We start from the raw sequence: 23,032 nt of genomic DNA, 5'->3' as shown, positions 1-23,032 counted from the left end.
GTCAACAATCAAGATCCTCAGCAGCGTCAGCCATCACCGCAGGTTTCTTTCATGAAGAACTAGGTAATCGTTGCTAAATCTTCACCTACCTCTGTACCCCCCCCCCCCCCCCCCATGTCTCCTTAGGGATTACAGATGATTGCCAAGTGTGACTGGTGGCACCGTAGTATAGTAGCTTCGGCTCTTGACTTTCGGACATTATCCCTTCATCCTTCCAGAACCTGTATGAGCCAAAACCAATTCTGGGTACAAACACCCGTTTGTATTTGGTGAAATAAATGATTCTGACATGCCTCATATGTTTGTATAAGACTTTACTGTTTCTTTTAAGACAATATATAAAATAAATAATGATAATGTGTTTTACCTGGTACACATCAGTTCCATACACGCAGACAGAGTCCGGTACTATAAAAAAAGACAAGTCATCGGTAACATCAAAAAAGTGAAATATTCTGATACCAGAACAATGAAAATTGTGCAGTTGTTTTATGTATGTTTGTTTGTTTTAATCCAGCTACAAAATCTCAGAAATTTACACTGGAAGCATGAGCTGCTTTTTAACATTTCTTCCTGCTTTTTTAAGCTTCTGAACCACAGGTGTGGAACTCCAGACCTTGCGGGCCATATTCATGCCACAGAGCCAGATCGTTCACAAGGCTAACTTAGGCGGTTGCCTAGGGCCTGCAGAGAGACCAGGTGCCTGGTGAATGCTAGCCCCCACCAAATCTTACTAAAAAAAGCCAGGTGACAATCAGCAGTGAACAAAAATTGCTATCTTGCCTAGGGCCCTGTTTCATCTTATTTATTTAAGTATTTATAGAGCGCCAACATATTACGGAGCGCTGTATAGAATATGTTGTCTTGTCACTACCTGTCCCTCAGAGGGGCTCACAATCTAATCTCTACCATAGTCATCTGTATGTATCATAGTCTAGGGCCAATTTACTTATCTGTATGTTTTGGGGATATGTGGGAGGAAAACAGAGTGCCCAGAGGAAACCCACGCAAACACAGGGAAAACATACAAACTCCTTGCAGATGTTGACCTGGCTGGGATTCAAACTGGGCACCCAGCTCTGCAAGGCGAGAGCGCTAGCCACTACTCCACCGTGCTATTCATCTTACTCTATCTCAGCATGCTAGTGTTAGAATGGACAGAGAAGTAGAGAAATGTGATCTACTTGCTGAACCACACCATTCCTGAGTCAGTCCCATCAATTAATTTGAGCTGTACAAAAAAACGTTTGAGGACCTCGGTCCTTGAGAACTAACTGCAGTATAATAACAATAGCACTTTGTGATTTAGGCCTGGTGCACACCAGAGGAGTTTTTCTGAGCGTTTTGAGTTTTTAAATCTGCTGCTAATGTTATCCTATGTGTCTGTGCACACTGGAGCAATGAGGTTTTGTAAAAAAAACCATAGCATTACATTGGGAAGAGCTTTTGAAACCTCTAAAAGCTCTTCCCAATGTAATGCTATGGGGTTTTTTACAAAACCGCATTGCTTTAGTGTGCACAGACACATAGGATAACATTAGCAGCAGATTTAAAAGCTCAAAACGCTCAGAAAAACTCCTCTGGTGTGCACCAGGCCTTAGGTTGGTATTTTTAAAGTAAAGTAAAGGACATGGATCAGGATATGGGGGGGCGGGGGGTATATTATTGTAGGTATGTGCAATTCTACAGTGGAGAGCTAAATCATTACAGAAAAAAAAAAAGTTTTATCTGAATCTGCTCATATGGATGCAATTACACAGCCAATAATTTACAAAACCTTACAGCAATACCAGATATGTTCTGATATGACTCAAGTGATGATTACAATTTTTTTTTTATAAGAGCAGACCGGTTTGGGTTAAAAAAAATTCAGCTCAGACCTGCTGAGTTAGTTATGTACTTTACTGTTCTGCCACCTTAGAACATGAGGACCTCTCTATTTGCTCATATTTGATACCCATTGAAAATGGTGCAGGAAATAGCCGGCAGTAGAGTATCTGTAAATTTAACGATATTCTTCTACTTCTTTAATAATGAAAAATATTGATAATATTTGCTGATATTTTACTATAACCTAACCTCTCCCTTCTCTAACTCAGATCCCCCCCATGGTGCCTATCCTTAACCCCCCTCCTGGTGGTGCCTAACCTTAAACCCCCCTGGTGGGCACCTAAGCTTAAACCACCCCCGATGGGTCCCTAACCTTGACCCCTCTCCCTGGTGGGCAGCTAACTTTAACCCCCTTGGTGGTCAACTAACCCTAACATGCCTTTGTGGGCAACCAACCTTAACCACCTCCATACTTACCCTATCATGCCCCGCCAGCATCTTTGTAGCTTGCACTTTGCCTGGCTGGAAGCCCCGACAGCTGCTATTCTAGCGGGTATCCATTTCAACAAGGTGTGTCTTGCGCCCTTTTTAACTGCTCCACTGGAATTCTTTATGCTAAGTTTGAGGGCACAGGTCTTTTTTTTCAATATTTGAAATCATTAGTATTGTAGATTGATTGAATTAAACATTTTAAAGAGAACCTGTAACAAAAAAAAAATCTCCCTCTGGGAGATACTTAGCTTGGGAGGGGGAAGCCTCAAGGTCCCAATGAGGTTTCCCCGTCCACTGTAGTCTAAGGGAATCCAGTGCTGTCTCCCCCAAAACTTCCTCGACAAAGCCTGATCGCGGTAGGTACATATTTACTTTGCCGCTATTTGGGGGGAGGGGAGGGTCGCAGCACTGGAGTGCCAGGACGGAGGAGGATGGAGGAAGCCTCATTAGGATCCAGAGGCTTCCCCTTCCCGAGGTAAGTATCCCCAGAGGGGTTTTTTTGTTACAAGTTTTCTCTAATTTGTTGTTTAATTAGGCAAACATAATTTCAATCCCAGCATTCTACTATAAGTTTAAAGCCTAATTAGAAAATGTATGTTTTCAGCTGGTCCATCAAAGATAGTAATATATGAAATCATGCAATGAACTTTTGAGTCCAACATTATTAGAGCTCTAGGAATTGCACTGAAAAGTACTTACCACAAGTGATATTGACACAGCAAGCACCAGGTGGCAAGAAAGATACTACACGGTAGCCGGATCCACATTTTGGCATTTGACATTCACACTGACCACAAGCTAAAGATTAAGAAGTTGAATTTTAGTCATTATTTTGTTATAATGTTATAACAAGGTTAATAATATACTGTGTATGAAACATTGTATTTGTATGCTTTACTTCTACTTACATGGAGCAGTGGACACTGAAAGTGGTGTAGTTGGCACATGTGTTGACAAGGAAGGCGAGGTTGTAACTAAGCCAGTTGTTGAAGGTGTTGTGGAGCTAGGGGTTGTTGATCCAGTTGTTGAAGATATGGTAACTTCACTTGTTGAAGGTGTGGTTGTTGCTACTCTTGTCAAAGGTGTGGCTGTAGATTTTGTGGTAGAGGATGTGGTTGTTCCTTTTGTGGCTGTTGTGGATTCAGTTGAGCCAGTTGTGGAGCTTGGGGGGGTTGATGTGGGTGGTGTGGTTTGTGATCCAGTTGTAGATGGTGTTGTTGTTCCTGTGCATTTTCCAGCATATCTTTCTACTTTGCAGTCACTGCTACATTTTGCATAATACTCACAACCATTCAGATCTTGTGTTCGGTAAAGTACGTCCCCTAGTGGAAAGAGTGTGTAACAAAAATTTTACCATTTAAAGATAAGAGATAAAAATATACTAAAATAATTCTTAAATATTAACAGAATTGGTTTAATTTACTAGGGTTTTTGCAAGCTAGAAAGCACACGAGATTCTGCAATCATTTTAAGAGAAAAAACAAATAGTGCTCTTCTTTGAATTAGTAAATCCACACAAATGTTGTTGGAATCTACAAGTCCAAATTGTATCAATTTGAATGTTCCTCAAACCAGCCCAAAAGGTGTATTGAGTCACCCAGGAGATCAAACAATTAAGTTGTACCACAAGATCAAAAACCCAACCCAGATTATAAGGTTGTATAGGTCACAAAGGTGTCAGGTATTCATATTCCTATCAGTTATGGGTATTCCAAGTCACCAATATATGGATGAGTACATTTCTTTTTCTTGCAATCCACTTAACAGGACCTCAATAATCGATTGGATCTAGAGTCCCTCCGTCTAATGATAAATTAATAAAGTAAAAAGATATCTCAGTGTAGACAGCTTTATTCTATTAAATTAAATGTAAATCTAAAACAGTAATATGGCCTAAAATAGTAATATGGTCACAAACTTCCATCTGGAGACTCGTACCCTATTAGTAGATTGTGCATGATAAAATCTGTATGTGGTGCTATATGCCTGTCGGGTGGGAAACTAGCAGCAGCATATACAGATTTTATCATGCACAATCTACTAATAGAGTACCCTTGGCAACAGGTCCCTGGGTGTAAGTCAATGTGACCATATTACTGTTTTAAATTGGATTTTACACTGGATTTTGTAGACTAAAGCTGTCGGCAAAAAACATTAAACTCACAACTTTGTGTACTAACTCTTAAGATCAGTTTCTCTCTGCAAGTCAGGTAGACACTTAAAGGGAACCTGAGGAAAGAGACATATGGAGGCTGATGTATTTTTTTTTTTTAAAGTGACAGTGAACTGAGAAAACGTGCGCCTAGGAGGTACTTACCTGTATCCTAAAGAGGCTTCTCTCGTCATCCCCTTCAGCCCTGTTCCAGCGGTGGGACCCCTGAAAGTCCGGCTACAAGGACTTGTTGGTGCTGCGTGCATGCACAGTAGCAACATTGCTCTTGGACAATAATAAAAGCGGCCTGCCTGAACAGGTGCACTAGTGGCTTTTTGCACGAGCTCCGATGGAGATAGCCCAGCCCAATCGGGTACACTCTACTGCGCAGGCACAAGCCGCAGTAGAGAGGACCTGATCGGGGTCAGCTATTTCCTCCGGAGCCTGAGCGTAAAGCTGCTAGTGCTCCTGCACAGGCAGGCCACTGTTATTGTTGTCGGTTGTTCGTGGGAGCCAGTGCTGGTTTGGGGTGGCTGAGGAGGATGGGGGAAGCCTCATTAGCATCCAGAGGCTTCCCCTTCTCATGGTATCTGTTTTTAGTTTATTTTAATAAAGTCATTAATTCCCTTTAAACAATGCACATTGCCTAGCTGACCTGCTGACACTCTGGCTCTAACTCTGTTAGCCATAGTCCCTGAAAAAGCATGCAGATCAGATGTTTCTGACAACAATCTGACAAGACCAGCTGCTTGTTTCATGGTTGGGACTACTGCAGCCAGGAAGAACAGCAGGAATGTAAAGTAACTGGTATTGTTTAACCTTTTGAAGACCATAGTGTTAAACCCCCTAAAGACTAGGCCATTTTTTATAAATAGGCCACTGAAGCTTTTGGGCCTCGCTGCAGGGCTGCACAACTCAGCACACAATTGACCCCCCCGCCCTCATTTTCTCCCCTCCAACAGAGCTTTGTGTTGATGGGGTCAGATCACCCCCCGGATGCTTATAAATATTTATGTATTTATTTTTTAATACTTTTCCCTGTGCTTTTTATTTTCTATTTATTCCCCCCTCCCTCCCACGCCCACCAATCAGTGTGATCGGCTGTCATAGGCTTCAGCCTATGACAGCCAATCACTGTCAGGTCTCCCAGGGGGACAGCTGTGTCACACGGCTGTCCCCAGTATAGCACTGCTGTGGATCGTAGTGCTGTACAAGGTAATTAGATGGCGGTTTGCCATCTAACAGTCTCCGAGTGGTGATCGCTGCTGGGAGGCTAAACCTAGCCGAGATGCACGCGCATCAGCGCGCGTTATCTCCTACAAAGCGAGCCCCAAGGACTTTATGCCGATCGGCATTAGGCAATTCTGGAGCAGCCGCCGCGGCCACGCCCATCAGTGTGACGTGGTCGGAAATAGGTTAAAAAGAAATAAAAATGGCAGCCTCCATTAGAGATGGCCCTAATGGTTCGCCGGCGAACGGTTCCTGGCGAACTTCGGTGGGAACTTTTCCGGAAGTTCGGTTTGCCCCCATAATGCACCATTAGGGTCAACTTTGACCCTCTACATCACAGTCAGCAGGCACATTGTAGCCAGTCAGGCTACACTCCCTCCTGGAGCCACTCCAACCTTATAAAAGGCAGACATCGCCGGCCATTTTACTCACTTGTGTGCCTGCAGTAAATAGAGAAGGGATAGCTGCTGCTGCTGCAGACTCTCATAGGGAAAAATTAGTTAGGCTCTTGTAGGCTTGTTAGCTTGCTCCTTGCTGATTCTTATTGCTAAAATAGCACCCCACAACAGCTCTTTTGAGAGCTAATCTTGTTCTTGTGATCTATTTTTTTTCTGTGTGTCCCACTGACACTTGTGTTGCATAGACACCCTTGATAATTCATACTGTGTATGCCACTGCCAGGCCCAGCACATTCAGTGACTGCCTGTGTGTGTGACAGGTGCACATTGTAATACCCATTACTGCATATACCTACCTGCCTGTTGTTCACAGTGCACTCACCTACCTACATGAGCTGAGCGCACGCAGTGTCACCGTGCCTGTCCTCTACCTGTCTGTGTGTGACAGGTGCACATTGTAATACCCATTACTGCATATACCTACATACCTGTTGTTCACAGTGCACCCACCTACCTACGTGAGCTGAGCGCACGCAGTGTCACCGTGCCTGTCCTCTACCTGTTTGTGTGTGACAGGTGCACATTGTAATACCCATTACTGCATATACCTACCTACACCTCATCCTTCTCAGCTTCCGCACGGAAGCGTGACATATCTTCTTCCTCCTGCTCTGATTCTGGCACCACACTTAACACTCAGTCGGCCGCCACCACCAAAGTGACATCACCCCAGGGCTCAGTGGTGTGGAAATGTTTTTGTGTGTCTGCCTCAGATGAGAGCAATGCCATCTGTACTCCCTGCCACCGAAAATTGAGCCGTGGAAAGACCAAGACCCGCGTAGGGACAACTACCTTACAAAAGCACATGATTACAAAGCACAAACTGCAATGGGATGACCACCTGAGGAAAAGCAGCACACAAAAGCAAAGCCACACACCCCAGTGGAAGATATCAGGCCGCAACTTTTTCTCAAAAAAGGTGATACCTAAACTGTACTGTGATGTTGAAAGACAAGTGGTGACATCTCTGGCACACAGCGTTGGGTCAAGGGTCCATCTGACCACGGATACCTGGTCTGCAAAGCACGCTCAGGCCTCCCCGAAGACTAAGTCAGTCCCCACACACAGCATCTCTGCCTGCATGCCGTGTGACTGCCTGCCCCAAGACTAAGTTGCTCCCCACACAGCATATCTGCTGTACATGCCTGCCTAATTTTTCAGGCTGCACTGTGGCTGCAACAACAAAACAAAAGGCATGTACATGTGCCCATTCCCCTTCGTGATCATTACTTTGCCGCAGTGAAAGGGCTCGCGTATCACAATGAAGCAATGACCGCCGGCTATATGAGTGTCTCGGGGGGTGGCACACCAAAGATAAGGTTGTTGCTTCATTGTGGACAGACCGAATTTGATCAGCTGGAGAGTCACTGTTGTTCTATCATTGAGCTACCACAGCCCGGCGACCATATGGGCTTGAAACCCGCCACAGCCTGCACTATGGCAATTGTGCGCACCAGTCCAGCACGGCCGTCACTACGCAAACAGCTGTTTGCGGTGTGTTACACAGTGAGTTTGGTGTGTCAGTGTGAAGCAGTACTCTAATGATTGATATATATTCCCTGATTGATATATACACATGCAAGATGTTTTAAAGCACCTTAGGCCTGCAATTTAGCATTCAGTGTGATTTCTGTCCTTAAAACGCTGCTTTGCATCCAATCCGGATTTTTCCCCGGGACTTTTGTTGTGAATCCCACTCCGCCATGCCCCTCTCCAGGTGTTAGACCCCTTGAAACATCTTTTCCATCACTTTTCTGGCCAGCATAAGTGTTTCTAGTTTTTAAAGTTCGCCTCCCCATTGAAGTCTATTGCGGTTCGTGAAAAGTTTGTGTGAACCCAACTTTTGCGGGAGGTTCGCGAACCTAAAAACGGAGGTTCGGGCCATCTCTAGCCTCTATATGTCTCTCATCTCACGTTCCTTTTAGGGTACGTACACACACATAAAGAATATCACCTGCAAGCATAGTAACTTGGTCTCTCAGTTGATAGTTTGGGGCCAAGTGCTTTGCAAGGTTGTGGAGGAGGTAAGTCTGCACAGTGCACAATGATGTGGCTTGCAGCTAGAGAGGTAAGAAGGAGAACAATGTGCTTGCCTGAGACAATCCAGAACTCTGGATCTCAAGGGACGCATCGGGGAAGCTGTTCACACTCGAGACTCTTGGCAGAGATGGCTCTGACCCGCCCCCACCTTGGCCAAGAACTTAGGGGGGAAGCCAATTAGCTTATCTGTATGTTTTTGGGATGTGGGAGAAAACCTGAGTGCCTGGAGGAAACCCACGCAGACACAGGGAGAACATACAAACTCCTTCCACGTATTATTGTCTATCCTCTGTCAGCTTTATACTCTGCTTTTGTGTGTGCTTTGCTGCCAGTGTGATTTACACACTGTAATCTGCCCTTGGCAGTGCTAGGTTTCGTTGTCCATTGAGATCTCTTACCTGTGCATGCACCACAGGCCAATTCCCGATACAAAATCTCTTAGGAAAACACATTCTGCCGACATGTCGGCAGATTTGACCAGCAAAGACGTTCAATCGTGTCGGCAGATTTGACCAGCAAAGACGTTCAATCGTGTCGGCAGATTTGACCAGCAAAGACGTTCAATCGTGTTGGCAGATTTGACCAGCAAGGACGTTCAATCGTGTCGGCAGATTTGACCAGAAAATGTGTTCAATCGTGTTGGCAGATTTGACCAGCAAAGACGTTCAATCGTGTTGGCAGATTTGACCAGCAAAGACGTTCAATCGTGTCGGCAGATTTGACCAGCAAGGACGTTCAATCGTGTCGGCAGATTTGACCAGCAAGGACGTTCAATCGTGTCGGCAGATTTGACCAGTAAAGACGTTTAATCCTGTCGGCAGATTTCACCAGCAAATGTGTTCAATCGTGTCGGCAGATTTGACCAGCAAAGACGTTCAATCGTGTCGGCAGATTTGACCAGCAAAGATGTTCAATCATGTTGGTAGATTTGACCAGCAAAGACGTTCAATCATGTCAGCAGATTTGACCAGAATGGCAGCCAGTCCCATGTGCTGTTCTGTGTCACCCCCCCCAGCAGAGCAGGAGCCAGTGTGGATGTCCTCCAACAAATACCCCCCCCCACACACACACACCCTGCGCAGTGGGAGCAGATTCACTCACCTCTGTACACAAACATACACACATGCTCTGTACATGCACACACACACTCCCTGTACACATACATACATACATGCTCTATGTACATACATACACACATGCTCTGTACACATACATACCACACATGCTCTGTACGTGCACACACACACGCCCTGTACACATACATACATACATACACACACACACGCTCTATGTACATACATACACACATGCTCTGTACACATACATAAACATCATTGATACATACACACATGCTCTGTACACACACACATGCCCTGAACACATACATACAAATGTGTTCAATCGTGTCGGCAGATTTGACCAGCAAAGACGTTCAATCGTGTCGGCAGATTTGACCAGCAAAGAAGTTCAATCGTGTCGGCAGATTTGACCAGCAAAGACGTTCAATCGTGTCGGCAGATTTGACCAGCAAGGACGTTCAATTGTGTCGGCAGATTTGACCAGCAAAGACGTTCAATCCTGTCGGCAGATTTGACCAGCAAAGATGTTCAATCCTGTCGGCAGATTTGACCAGCAAATGTGTTCAATCGTGTCGGCAGATTTGACCAGCAAAGACATTCAATCGTGTCGGCAGATTTGACCAGCAAAGACGTTCAATCATGTCGGCAGATTTGACCAGCAAAGACGTTCAATCATGTCGGCAGATTTGACCAGCAAAGACGTTCAATCATGTCGGCAGATTTGACCAGCAAATGTGTTCAATCGTGTCGTCAGATTTGACCAGCAAAGACGTTCAATCATGTCGGCAGATTTAACCAGCAATGTGTTCAATCGTGTCGGCAGATTTGACCAGCAAAGACGTTCAATCGTGTTGGCAGATTTGACCAGCAAGGACGTTCAATCGTGTTGGCAGATTTGACCAGCAAAGACGTTCAATCGTGTCGGCAGATTTGACCAGCAAGGACGTTCAATCGTGTCGGCAGATTTGACCAGCAAAGACGTTCAATCGTGTTGGCAGATTTGACCAGCAAAGACGTTCAATCGTGTCGGCAGATTTGACCAGCAAGGACGTTCAATCGTGTCGGCAGATTTGACCAGCAAGGACGTTCAATCGTGTCGGCAGATTTGACCAGCAAGGACGTTCAATCGTGTCGGCAGATTTGACCAGTAAAGACGTTTAATCCTGTCGGCAGATTTCACCAGCAAATGTGTTCAATCGTGTCGGCAGATTTGACCAGCAAAGACGTTCAATCGTGTCGGCAGATTTGACCAGCAAAGATGTTCAATCATGTTGGCAGATTTGACCAGCAAAGACGTTCAGTCATGTCAGCAGATTTGACCAGAATGGCAGCCAGTCCCATGTGCTGTTCTGTGTCACCCCCCCCCAGCAGAGCAGGAGCCAGTGTGGATGTCCTCCAATAAATACCCCCCCCCCCCCCCACCACCCTCCGCATTGGGAGCAGATTCACTCACCTCTGTACACAAACATACACACACACGCCCTGTACACATACATACATACATACTCTATGTACATACATACACACATGCTCTGTACACATACATACCACGCATGCTCTGTACGTGCACACACACACGCCCTGTACACATACATACATACATACATACACACACGCTCTATGTACATACATACACACATGCTCTGTACACATACATAAACATCATTGATACATACACACATGCTCTATACACACACACATGCCCTGAACACATACATACATACATACACACATGCTCTGTACACACACACATGCCCTGTACACATACATACATACACACATGCTCTATGTACATACATACACACATGCTCTGTACACATACATACACATCATACATACATACATACATACACACACGCTCTATGTACATACATACACACATGCTCTGTACACACACATGTCCTGTACACATACATACATACACACAGACATGCTCTATGTACATACATACACACATGCTCTGTACACATACATAAACATCATACATATACACATGCTCACATACATACATACACACAAGAAGTTTTGAATCAGGATGATACCATTTATTGGCTAACTTAGAGATGGATAAACAGTGAGCTTTCGACTTATAAAAAGCCTTCGTCGGACTGGTTCCTGACCAGAACTGAAAAACACAGCTTATATATACACTGACATACAGAGGAGAAACATTCTTTAGCAAACATAAATGTAATTAGATGCCTTAACTGTTACTGAGGAGGCTTTCCCAGGCATCCTATCTAAATTGATAAGATCAATAGAATCCTCAACATGACATAAAGCAGACTCTGGTGATGGGGAGACATTGTAAATTCCGAGTTCAAATGGTAACTGGCCTGGTTACATGCACCATTAATTCTAAGCTTAAAAGAATTGTAGCATTTAAAGCCAGCACCCGAAAGCAAATAAAATGAATAGTGACAGTGAATTCCATCTTACACAGCATATGGCACAAAGATGAATGAAAAGATAGAAAAATTAAAATTAAAAGAATTGTGGCATTAAAAACCCATCGTACCAGCACAAGAAGTTAGAGTCCTTGTTTAACCACTATAGCGTTCTATTAAGATCGCCAGGGCGGCTGCATGAGGGTTTTTTTTAAATAAAAAAAAAACTATTTCATGCAGCCAACTGAAAGTTGGCTGCATGAAAGCCCATTAGATGGCGCTCCGGAGGCGTTCTTCTGATCGCCTCCGGCGGCCAAAAGTAACATGGAAGGCCGCAATGAGCAGCCTTCCGTGTTTGGCTTCTCCTGTCGCCATGGCGACGAGCGGAGTGACGTCATGGACGTCAGCCGACGTCCTGACGTCAGCCGCCTCCGATCCAGCCCTTAGCGCTGGCCGGAACTATTTGTTCCGGCTGCGCAGGGCTCAGGCGGCTGGGGGGACCCTCTTTCGCCGCTGCTCGCGGCGGATCGCCGCAGAGCGGCAGCGCTCGGACAGCACACGCGGCTGGCAAAGTGCCGGCTGCGTGTGCTGCTCTTTATTTCATCAAAATCGGCCCAGCAGGGCCTGAGCACCACCCTCTGGCGGTAATGGACGAGCTGAGCTCGTCCATACCGCTAAGGTGGTTAAACCATTTTCTACAGTATTGAACCAATGTATAAACTTAGTTTCTTGTGTTAGTCTCATGTTTCCCGATTTGAAGCCACCCATTAATACAGTGACGCGAAAGTCGCTTAAACTGTGTCCAGGTAAACAAAAGTGTGTTGGTATTGGGAGATCAGTATATTTTGTAATATCCACACATACATATACACACTGCATCCACACACAAACTCAGCACCTCTCTCTCCTATAGCAGCATTTCCTGTCATCCACCTCTCTCCAGCGTCTTCAGTCTCCCGGAGGAAGGGGGGCTGAGACTGATATTCCTCTTCACACTGAGTGTATCAGTGTGTAATCAGCCCTGGGGAAGCAGAGAGCTCACACAGGAGGGAGGAGAGAACAGGCTGTAAACAGCCCAAAACAAAGTATCCCAGTGTACTATGCGCCTGCCGGAATGTAACAACTTCAGTGCCGCGGCAATGAACGTCATAGAGGGGACGGGGGTATTCATGTATGTTATATTATAGAGTTTATTGAAATATTTGTTGCCATATATACTAATGTTTTTGCCTACAGTTTTAAACAAGGTTTGCAATGGTTTATTTTGATATTTAGAGGTCAGGTCCACTTTAAGCCAGTGTTGGTATTTTGCAGCCGCCTGCAAGTTGAAACCAAGTAATGTTTTTAAAGAAAACCTGTAACTAAAAAAGTTCCCCTGGAGGGTTCGCACCTCGGGTGAGGGAAGCCTCCGGATCCTATCGAGGCTTCCCTCGTCCTCCTGTGTCCTACGGCAGTCTCACTGTGCCCCTCCGAACAGCGGGGATGTAAATATTTACCTTCCCGGCTCCAGCGCAGGTGCAGTATCGTCTCTTCGCTCGGAGATAGGCGGAAATAGCCGATTGCTGTCGGACCTCTCTACTGCGCAGGCGCAAGTCTCCCGCGCAGTAGAGCGTACCCGACAGAGATCGGCTATTTCCGCCTATCTCCGTGCTGAGAGCCGCAACAGCGTCCCTGGCTGGAGCCAGTGAAGGTAAATATATCAAGCCTTGTCAGGCTTGTTGAGCCAGGATTGCAGGACACTTTGGGGGAGCCAGCGCTGGATTGCCTGCAGCTAAAGGGATGGGGGAAGCCTCATTGGGACCCTGAGGCTTCCCCCTCCTGAGGTAAGTACCCCCAGTGGACGATTTTTTTTTTATTACAGAGCCTCTTTAATAACATTATTTACAAAAACTCTTGTGGAAAACTAATTTATATTTGTAGCAATTTTCCATGACATGGCGTTTCACTTTAAGGAATGCAGGCAATGACATTCTCTATATTTTTCTCACTTCAGCTTTTCTTTAAAGTGCACTTGGGAATAGAAACCATTAAAGGAAACCTGAAATAAGAGAGATAGGGAGGCTGCCATATTTTTTTCTCTTTAATAAATACCAGTTGCCTGGCATACTGCTGAATAACAAGCACTTCAAAGGAATCCTACATAAAAAGTAAATGCAGACTTAAACAATATAAAACACTTTGTTTTTTAAAGTATTACTATGTAATCAAGAAACTCTCATAATTTTTGTAAATGTGCATACCTGGTGAAAATAGTGCTGTATTCACTTGACAGAAACAAGGTGGTTTAGTAGTAGTTTCTGAAGATAATGTAGATGGAGTTCCAGTAATAGGTGTAGAACTAGATGCGGTGCTGGATCCAGAAGTAGTCGTTGCACTAGTTGGTGGTGTTAAGGTGGTAGACAATGGAGTAGTTTCAGGTGTTGAAGATGTTGAGGATGTAGTTGATGCACTTGTAGAAACTAAAGATGTGGTAGTACCAGAAGTAGAAGTGATGGTAATGGCACTAGAAGATGGTGTAGTAAAGGTAGTTGTGTAAGACGTTGATGGGCTTGTGGTTACAGTTTTAGTGGAATGAGATGTTGTAGAAGAGGTTGTTGTTCCACTTGTAGTTGATGATAAAACAGTGTAGTGAGTAGAAAATGTTTCTGTTACAGGGGTAGTTTGAGGAGTTGAGACTGTAGATGATCCAGTAGTAGATGGAGTTGGAGTGACTGTGGATGGTGTTGCACTTGTTGTTTTACCAGTAGTTGATGGTGTAGAAACAGTGGAAGGAGTCGTTGTTGTTACAGTAGGTGGGGTTGGGGTGGCTGTGGATGGTGTTCCAGATGTTGTTCCACCAGTAGTTGAAGGTGTGGAAACAGTGTGGGAAGTTGTTATTTTTGGTGTGGTGGATCGAGTAGAAATTGTTGTTGTAATTTTAGTTGTAGTTGATGGTGTTGTAACAATGTAAGGTGTAGCTGGTGTTTTTGTTGATGGAGTTGTGGAAGGAGTTGTTTTGCTAGTTGTGATTGAGGTTGTTGTTGATACAACAGGTGTTGTTGGTTCACAGACTGTGGAGCAACACTGTACCCTAATGTTGTAATTTGAACACTCTGGCCCTCTTCGTTTTGGGTCAAGGCATGCAAGTGCAGTATTCATATCACATGCTGAAACTGAATTTTTTCCTGCATTTCGTAGATTGGCAACTTCACAATCTAACTGGCTTGCCATTTGATCCACAGAACAAATTTGATATGTTTTGCTTATTTTATCAAGACTGCTCTCTTGTTCACTAGAACCTGGTCTTGAAGGAATATTCCGCTCTTCACTGAAAGATTCTCTGGAACTCTGTCTCCCTTTCTCATTAGAAAATCCTCTGTTTTTGTAACTATCTCTTTCATCTGAATTTTTCCCATGAGAGCTCCTTTGGAACTCATCAGAATGAGCTCTTAAGGGATTTTTGTCCTCATCACTAGAATGACCTGAGAATGGATTCTTGCGTTCATCACTAGAATGACCTGAGAATGGATTCTTGTATTCATTACTAGAAGAACCTCGGAATGGATTATTGCGTTCATCACTGGAATAAATGCCTGGATGATCTTTGTCAGTGTAATATTTAATAATGGGACTGCTATCATCAATCCACGGTGTCCAATAGCATTTCATCAAAGACTGATATTGACAAGTTGTGGATGTCGTAACTGAATGTGTAGTTGTTGAAGGAGTAGAGGGCGTAGATCCTGTTGGAGTTTCAGGGGTGGATGGTGTAGAAACAGGGGTAGATGAGGTAGTTATTTTTGTTGAAGTAGTGGAAGAAGTGGTTATATGTGTGGTTCCACTTGATGGTGTGGAAACAGAGTGAGGAGTAGTTGTTATGACCGTAGATGGAGTGGAAGTGATTATAAATGGTGTTCTAGGTGTTGATCCACCAGTAGTTGAAGTTGTGGGAACAGAGTGAGTAGTAGTTTTTTCTGTTGCAGTGGTAGATGGAGTAGGAGTGACTGTGGATGGTGTTGCACTTGTTGTTTTGCCAGTAGTTGATGGTGTAGAAACAGTGGAAGGAGTCGTTGTTGTTACAGTAGGTGGGGTTGGAGTGGCTGTGGATGGTGTTCCAGATGTTGTTCCACCAGTAGTTGAAGGTGTGGAAACAGTGTGGGAAGTTGTTATTTTTGGTGTGGTGGATCCAGTAGAAATTGTTGTTGTAATTTTAGTGGTAGTTGATGGTGTTGTAATAATGTAAGGTGTAGCTGGTGTTTTTGTTGATGGAGTTGTGGAAGGAGTTGTTTTGCCAGTTGTGATTGAGGTTGTTGTTGATACAACAGGTGTTGTTGGTTCACAGACTGTGGAGCAACACTGTACCCTAATGTTGTAATTTGAACACTCTGGCCCTCTTCGTTTTGGGTCAAGGCATGCAAGTGCAGTATTCATATCACATGCTGAAACTGAATTTTTTCCTGCATTTCGTAGATTGGCAACTTCACAATCTAACTGGCTTGCCATTTGATCCACAGAACAAATTTGATATGTTTTGCTTATTTTATCAAGACTGCTCTCTTGTTCACTAGAACCTGGTCTTGAAGGAATATTCCGCTCTTCACTGAAAGATCCTCTGGAACTCTGTCTCCCTTTCTCATTAGAAAATCCTCTGTTTTTGTAACTATCTCTTTCATCTGAATTTTTCCCATGAGAGCTCCTTTGGAACTCATCAGAATGAGCTCTTAAGGGATTTTTGTCCTCATCACTAGGATGACCTGAGAATGGATTCTTGCGTTCATCACTAGAATGACCTGAGAATGGATTCTTGTATTCATTACTAGAAGAACCTCGGAATGGATTATTGCGTTCATCACTGGAATAAACGCCTGGATGATCTTTGTCAGTGTAATATTTAATAATGGGACTGCTATCATCAATCCACGGTGTCCAATAGCATTTCATCAAAGACTGATATTGACAAGTTGTGGATGTCGTAACTGAATGTGTAGTTGTTGAAGGAGTAGAGGGCGTAGATGCTGTTGGAGTTTCAGGGGTGGATGGTGTAGAAACAGGGGTAGATGAGGCAGTTATTTTTGTTGAAGTAGTGGAAGAAGTGGTTATATGTGTGGTTCCACTTGATGGTGTGGAAACAGAGTGAGGAGTAGTTGTTATGACCGTAGATGGAGTGGAAGTGATTATAAATGGTGTTCTAGGTGTTGATCCACCAGTAGTTGAAGTTGTGGGAACAGAGTGAGTAGTAGTTTTTTCTGTTGCAGTGGTAGATGGAGTTGGAGTGACTGTGGATGGTGTTGCACTTGTTGTTTTACCAGTAGTTGATGGTGTAGAAACAGTGGAAGGAGTCGTTGTTGTTACAGTAGGTGGGGTTGGAGTGGCTGTGGATGGTGTTCCAGATGTTGTTCCACCAGTAGTTGAAGGTGTGAAAACAGTGTGAGAAGTTGTTATTTTTGGTGTGGTGGATCCAGTAGAAATTGTTGTTGTAATTTTAGTTGTAGTTGATGGTGTTGTAACAATGTAAGGTGTAGCTGGTGTTTTTGTTGATGGAGTTGTGGAAGGAGTTGTTTTGCCAGTTGTGATTGAGGTTGTTGTTGATACAACAGGTGTTGTTGGTTCACAGACTGTGGAGCAACACTGTACCCTAATGTTGTAATTTGAACACTCTGGCCCTCTTCGTTTTGGGTCAAGGCATGCAAGTGCAGTATTCATATCACATGCTGAAACTGAATTTTTTCCTGCATTTCGTAGATTGGCAACTTCACAATCTAACTGGCTTGCCATTTGATCCACAGAACAAATTTGATATGTTTTGCTTATTTTATCAAGACTGCTCTCTTGTTCACTAGAACCTGGTCTTGAAGGAATATTCCGCTCTTCACTGAAAGATCCTCTGGAACTCTGTCTCCCTTTCTCATTAGAAAATCCTCTGTTTTTGTAACTATCTCTTTCATCTGAATTTTTCCCATGAGAGCTCCTTTGGAACTCATCAGAATGAGCTCTTAAGGGATTTTTGTCCTCATCACTAGAATGACCTGAGAATGGATTCTTGCGTTCATCACTAGAATGACCTGAGAATGGATTCTTGTATTCATTACTAGAAGAACCTCGGAATGGATTATTGCGTTCATCACTGGAATAAACGCCTGGATGATCTTTGTCAGTGTAATATTTAATAATGGGACTGCTATCATCAATCCACGGTGTCCAATAGCATTTCATCAAAGACTGATATTGACAAGTTGTGGATGTCGTAACTGAATGTGTAGTTGTTGAAGGAGTAGAGGGCGTAGATGCTGTTGGAGTTTCAGGGGTGGATGGTGTAGAAACAGGGGTAGATGAGGCAGTTATTTTTGTTGAAGTAGTGGAAGAAGTGGTTATATGTGTGGTTCCACTTGATGGTGTGGAAACAGAGTGAGGAGTAGTTGTTATGACCGTAGATGGAGTGGAAGTGATTATAAATGGTGTTCTAGGTGTTGATCCACCAGTAGTTGAAGTTGTGGGAACAGAGTGAGTAGTAGTTTTTTCTGTTGCAGTGGTAGATGGAGTTGGAGTGACTGTGGATGGTTTTGCACTTGTTGTTTTACCAGTAGTTGATGGTGTAGAAACAGTGGAAGGAGTCGTTGTTGTTACAGTAGGTGGGGTTGGAGTGGCTGTGGATGGTGTTCCAGATGTTGTTCCACCAGTAGTTGAAGGTGTGGAAACAGTGTGAGAAGTTGTTATTTTTGGTGTGGTGGATCCAGTAGAAATTGTTGTTGTAATTTTAGTTGTAGTTGATGGTGTTGTAACAATGTAAGGTGTAGCTGGTGTTTTTGTTGATGGAGTTGTGGAAGGAGTTGTTTTGCCAGTTGTGATTGAGGTTGTTGTTGATACAACAGGTGTTGTTAGTTCACAGACTGTGGAGCAACACTGTACCCTAATGTTGTAATTTGAACACTCTGGCCCTCTTCGTTTTGGGTCAAGGCATGCAAGTGCAGTATTCATATCACATGCTGAAACTGAATTTTTTCCTGCATTTCGTAGATTGGCAACTTCACAATCTAACTGGCTTGCCATTTGATCCACAGAACAAATTTGATATGTTTTGCTTATTTTATCAAGACTGCTCTCTTGTTCACTAGAACCTGGTCTTGAAGGAATATTCCGCTCTTCACTGAAAGATCCTCTGGAACTCTGTCTCCCTTTCTCATTAGAAAATCCTCTGTTTTTGTAACTATCTCTTTCATCTGAATTTTTCCCATGAGAGCTCCTTTGGAACTCATCAGAATGAGCTCTTAAGGGATTTTTGTCCTCATCACTAGAATGACCTGAGAATGGATTCTTGCGTTCATCACTAGAATGACCTGAGTATGGATTCTTGTATTCATTACTAGAAGAACCTCGGAATGGATTATTGCGTTCATCACTGGAATAAACGCCTGGATGATCTTTGTCAGTGTAATATTTAATAATGGGACTGCTATCATCAATCCACGGTGTCCAATAGCATTTCATCAAAGACTGATATTGACAAGTTGTGGATGTCGTAACTGAATGTGTAGTTGTTGAAGGAGTAGAGGGCGTAGATGCTGTTGGAGTTTCAGGGGTGGATGGTGTAGAAACAGGGGTAGATGAGGTAGTTATTTTTGTTGAAGTAGTGGAAGAAGTGGTTATATGTGTGGTTCCACTTGATGGTGTGGAAACAGAGTGAGGAGTAGTTGTTATGACCGTAGATGGAGTGGAAGTGATTATAAATGGTGTTCTAGGTGTTGATCCACCAGTAGTTGAAGTTGTGGGAACAGAGTGAGTAGTAGTTTTTTCTGTTGCAGTGGTAGATGGAGTTGGAGTGACTGTGGATGGTGTTGCACTTGTTGTTTTGCCAGTAGTTGATGGTGTAGAAACAGTGGAAGGAGTCGTTGTTGTTACAGTAGGTGGGGTTGGAGTGGCTGTGGATGGTGTTCCAGATGTTGTTCCACCAGTAGTTGAAGGTGTGGAAACAGTGTGGGAAGTTGTTATTTTTGGTGTGGTGGATCCAGTAGAAATTGTTGTTGTAATTTTAGTTGTAGTTGATGGTGTTGTAACAATGTAAGGTGTAGCTGGTGTTTTTGTTGATGGAGTTGTGGAAGGAGTTGTTTTGCCAGTTGTGATTGAGGTTGTTGTTGATACAACAGGTGTTGTTGGTTCACAGACTGTGGAGCAACACTGTACCCTAATGTTGTAATTTGAACACTCTGGCCCTCTTCGTTTTGGGTCAAGGCATGCAAGTGCAGTATTCATATCACATGCTGAAACTGAATTTTTTCCTGCATTTCGTAGATTGGCAACTTCACAATCTAACTGGCTTGCCATTTGATCCACAGAACAAATTTGATATGTTTTGCTTATTTTATCAAGACTGCTCTCTTGTTCACTAGAAACTGGTCTTGAAGGAATATTCTGCTCTTCACTGAAAGATCCTCTGGAACTCTGTCTCCCTTTCTCATTAGAAAATCCTCTGTTTTTGTAACTATCTCTTTCATCTGAATTTTTCCCATGAGAGCTCCTTTGGAACTCATCAGAATGAGCTCTTAAGGGATTTTTGTCCTCATCACTAGAATGACCTGAGAATGGATTCTTGCGTTCATCACTAGAATGGCCTGAGAATGGATTCTTGTATTCATTACTAGAAGAACCTCGGAATGGATTATTGCGTTCATCACTGGAATAAACGCCTGGATGATCTTTGTCAGTGTAATATTTAATAATGGGACTGCTATCATCAATCCACGGTGTCCAATAGCATTTCATCAAAGACTGATATTGACAAGTTGTGGATGTCGTAACTGAATGTGTAGTTGTTGAAGGAGTAGAGGGCGTAGATGCTGTTGGAGTTTCAGGGGTGGATGGTGTAGAAACAGGGGTAGATGAGGTAGTTATTTTTGTTGAAGTAGTGGAAGAAGTGGTTATATGTGTGGTTCCACTTGATGGTGTGGAAACAGAGTGAGGAGTAGTTGTTATGACCGTAGATGGAGTGGAAGTGATTATAAATGGTGTTCTAGGTGTTGATCCACCAGTAGTTGAAGTTGTGGGAACAGAGTGAGTAGTAGTTTTTTCTGTTGCAGTGGTAGATGGAGTTGGAGTGACTGTGGATGGTGTTGCACTTGTTGTTTTGCCAGTAGTTGATGGTGTAGAAACAGTGGAAGGAGTCGTTGTTGTTACAGTAGGTGGGGTTGGAGTGGCTGTGGATGGTGTTCCAGATGTTGTTCCACCAGTAGTTGAAGGTGTGGAAACAGTGTGAGAAGTTGTTATTTTTGGTGTGGTGGATCCAGTAGAAATTGTTGTTGTAATTTTAGTTGTAGTTGATGGTGTTGTAACAATGTAAGGTGTAGCTGGTGTTTTTGTTGATGGAGTTGTGGAAGGAGTTGTTTTGCCAGTTGTGATTGAGGTTGTTGTTGATACAACAGGTGTTGTTGGTTCACAGACTGTGGAGCAACACTGTACCCTAATGTTGTAATTTGAACACTCTGGCCCCCTTCGTTTTGGGTCAAGGCATGCAAGTGCAGTATTCATATCACATGCTGAAACTGAATTTTTTCCTGCATTTCGTAGATTGGCAACTTCACAATCTAACTGGCTTGCCATTTGATCCACAGAACAAATTTGATATGTTTTGCTTATTTTATCAAGACTGCTCTCTTGTTCACTAGAACCTGGTCTTGAAGGAATATTCCGCTCTTCACTGAAAGATCCTCTGGAACTCTGTCTCCCTTTCTCATTAGAAAATCCTCTGTTTTTGTAACTATCTCTTTCATCTGAATTTTTCCCATGAGAGCTCCTTTGGAACTCATCAGAATGAGCTCTTAAGGGATTTTTGTCCTCATCACTAGAATGACCTGAGAATGGATTCTTGCGTTCATCACTAGAATGACCTGAGAATGGATTCTTGTATTCATTACTAGAAGAACCTCGGAATGGATTATTGCGTTCATCACTGGAATAAACGCCTGGATGATCTTTGTCAGTGTAATATTTAATAATGGGACTGCTATCATCAATCCACGGTGTCCAATAGCATTTCATCAAAGACTGATATTGACAAGTTGTGGATGTCGTAACTGAATGTGTAGTTGTTGAAGGAGTAGAGGGCGTAGATGCTGTTGGAGTTTCAGGGGTGGATGGTGTAGAAACAGGGGTAGATGAGGTAGTTATTTTTGTTGAAGTAGTGGAAGAAGTGGTTATATGTGTGGTTCCACTTGATGGTGTGGAAACAGAGTGAGGAGTAGTTGTTATGACCGTAGATGGAGTGGAAGTGATTATAAATGGTGTTCTAGGTGTTGATCCACCAGTAGTTGAAGTTGTGGGAACAGAGTGAGTAGTAGTTTTTTCTGTTGCAGTGGTAGATGGAGTAGGAGTGACTGTGGATGGTGTTGCACTTGTTGTTTTACCAGTAGTTGATGGTGTAGAAACAGTGGAAGGAGTCGTTGTTGTTACAGTAGGTGGGGTTGGAGTGGCTGTGGATGGTGTTCCAGATGTTGTTCCACCAGTAGTTGAAGGTGTGGAAACAGTGTGAGAAGTTGTTATTTTTGGTGTGGTGGATCCAGTAGAAATTGTTGTTGTAATTTTAGTTGTAGTTGATGGTGTTGTAACAATGTAAGGTGTAGCTGGTGTTTTTGTTGATGGGGTTGTGGAAGGAGTTGTTTTGCCAGTTGTGATTGAGGTTGTTGTTGATACAACAGGTGTTGTTGGTTCACAGACTGTGGAGCAACACTGTACCCTAATGTTGTAATTTGAACACTCTGGCCCTCTTCGTTTTGGGTCAAGGCATGCAAGTGCAGTATTCATATCACATGCTGAAACTGAATTTTTTCCTGCATTTCGTAGATTGGCAACTTCACAATCTAACTGGCTTGCCATTTGATCCACAGAACAAATTTGATATGTTTTGCTTATTTTATCAAGACTGCTCTCTTGTTCACTAGAACCTGGTCTTGAAGGAATATTCCGCTCTTCACTGAAAGATCCTCTGGAACTCTGTCTCCCTTTCTCATTAGAAAATCCTCTGTTTTTGTAACTATCTCTTTCATCTGAATTTTTCCCATGAGAGCTCCTTTGGAACTCATCAGAATGAGCTCTTAAGGGATTTTTGTCCTCATCACTAGAATGACCTGAGAATGGATTCTTGCGTTCATCACTAGAATGACCTGAGAATGGATTCTTGTATTCATTACTAGAAGAACCTCGGAATGGATTATTGCGTTCATCACTGGAATAAACGCCTGGATGATCTTTGTCAGTGTAATATTTAATAATGGGACTGCTATCATCAATCCACGGTGTCCAATAGCATTTCATCAAAGACTGATATTGACAAGTTGTGGATGTCGTAACTGAATGTGTAGTTGTTGAAGGAGTAGAGGGCGTAGATGCTGTTGGAGT

The 23,032-nt window shown here is 43.4% G+C and overlaps 1 protein-coding gene across 1 annotated transcript in view; it reads right to left on the bottom strand.

Annotated features, from left to right (window-relative positions):
* LOC137537852 (mucin-2-like) overlaps window positions 1-23,032 on the bottom strand; it is a 133,689-nt gene that overhangs the window by 17,835 nt on the left and 92,822 nt on the right. Inside the window, exons 32-34 of the mRNA XM_068259803.1 lie at window positions 3,231-3,644; window positions 3,022-3,120; window positions 368-408 (exon numbers count right to left, since the gene is read on the bottom strand). Of these exons, the coding sequence (XP_068115904.1) occupies window positions 368-408; window positions 3,022-3,120; window positions 3,231-3,644 (554 nt within the window). The remainder of the gene's footprint in view (window positions 1-367; window positions 409-3,021; window positions 3,121-3,230; window positions 3,645-23,032) is intronic.

This window comes from Hyperolius riggenbachi, chromosome 11, assembly GCF_040937935.1.
Source record: "Hyperolius riggenbachi isolate aHypRig1 chromosome 11, aHypRig1.pri, whole genome shotgun sequence".
Taxonomy (NCBI): domain Eukaryota; kingdom Metazoa; phylum Chordata; class Amphibia; order Anura; family Hyperoliidae; genus Hyperolius; species Hyperolius riggenbachi.
This window is presented reverse-complemented; position numbering and strand designations above follow the sequence as displayed.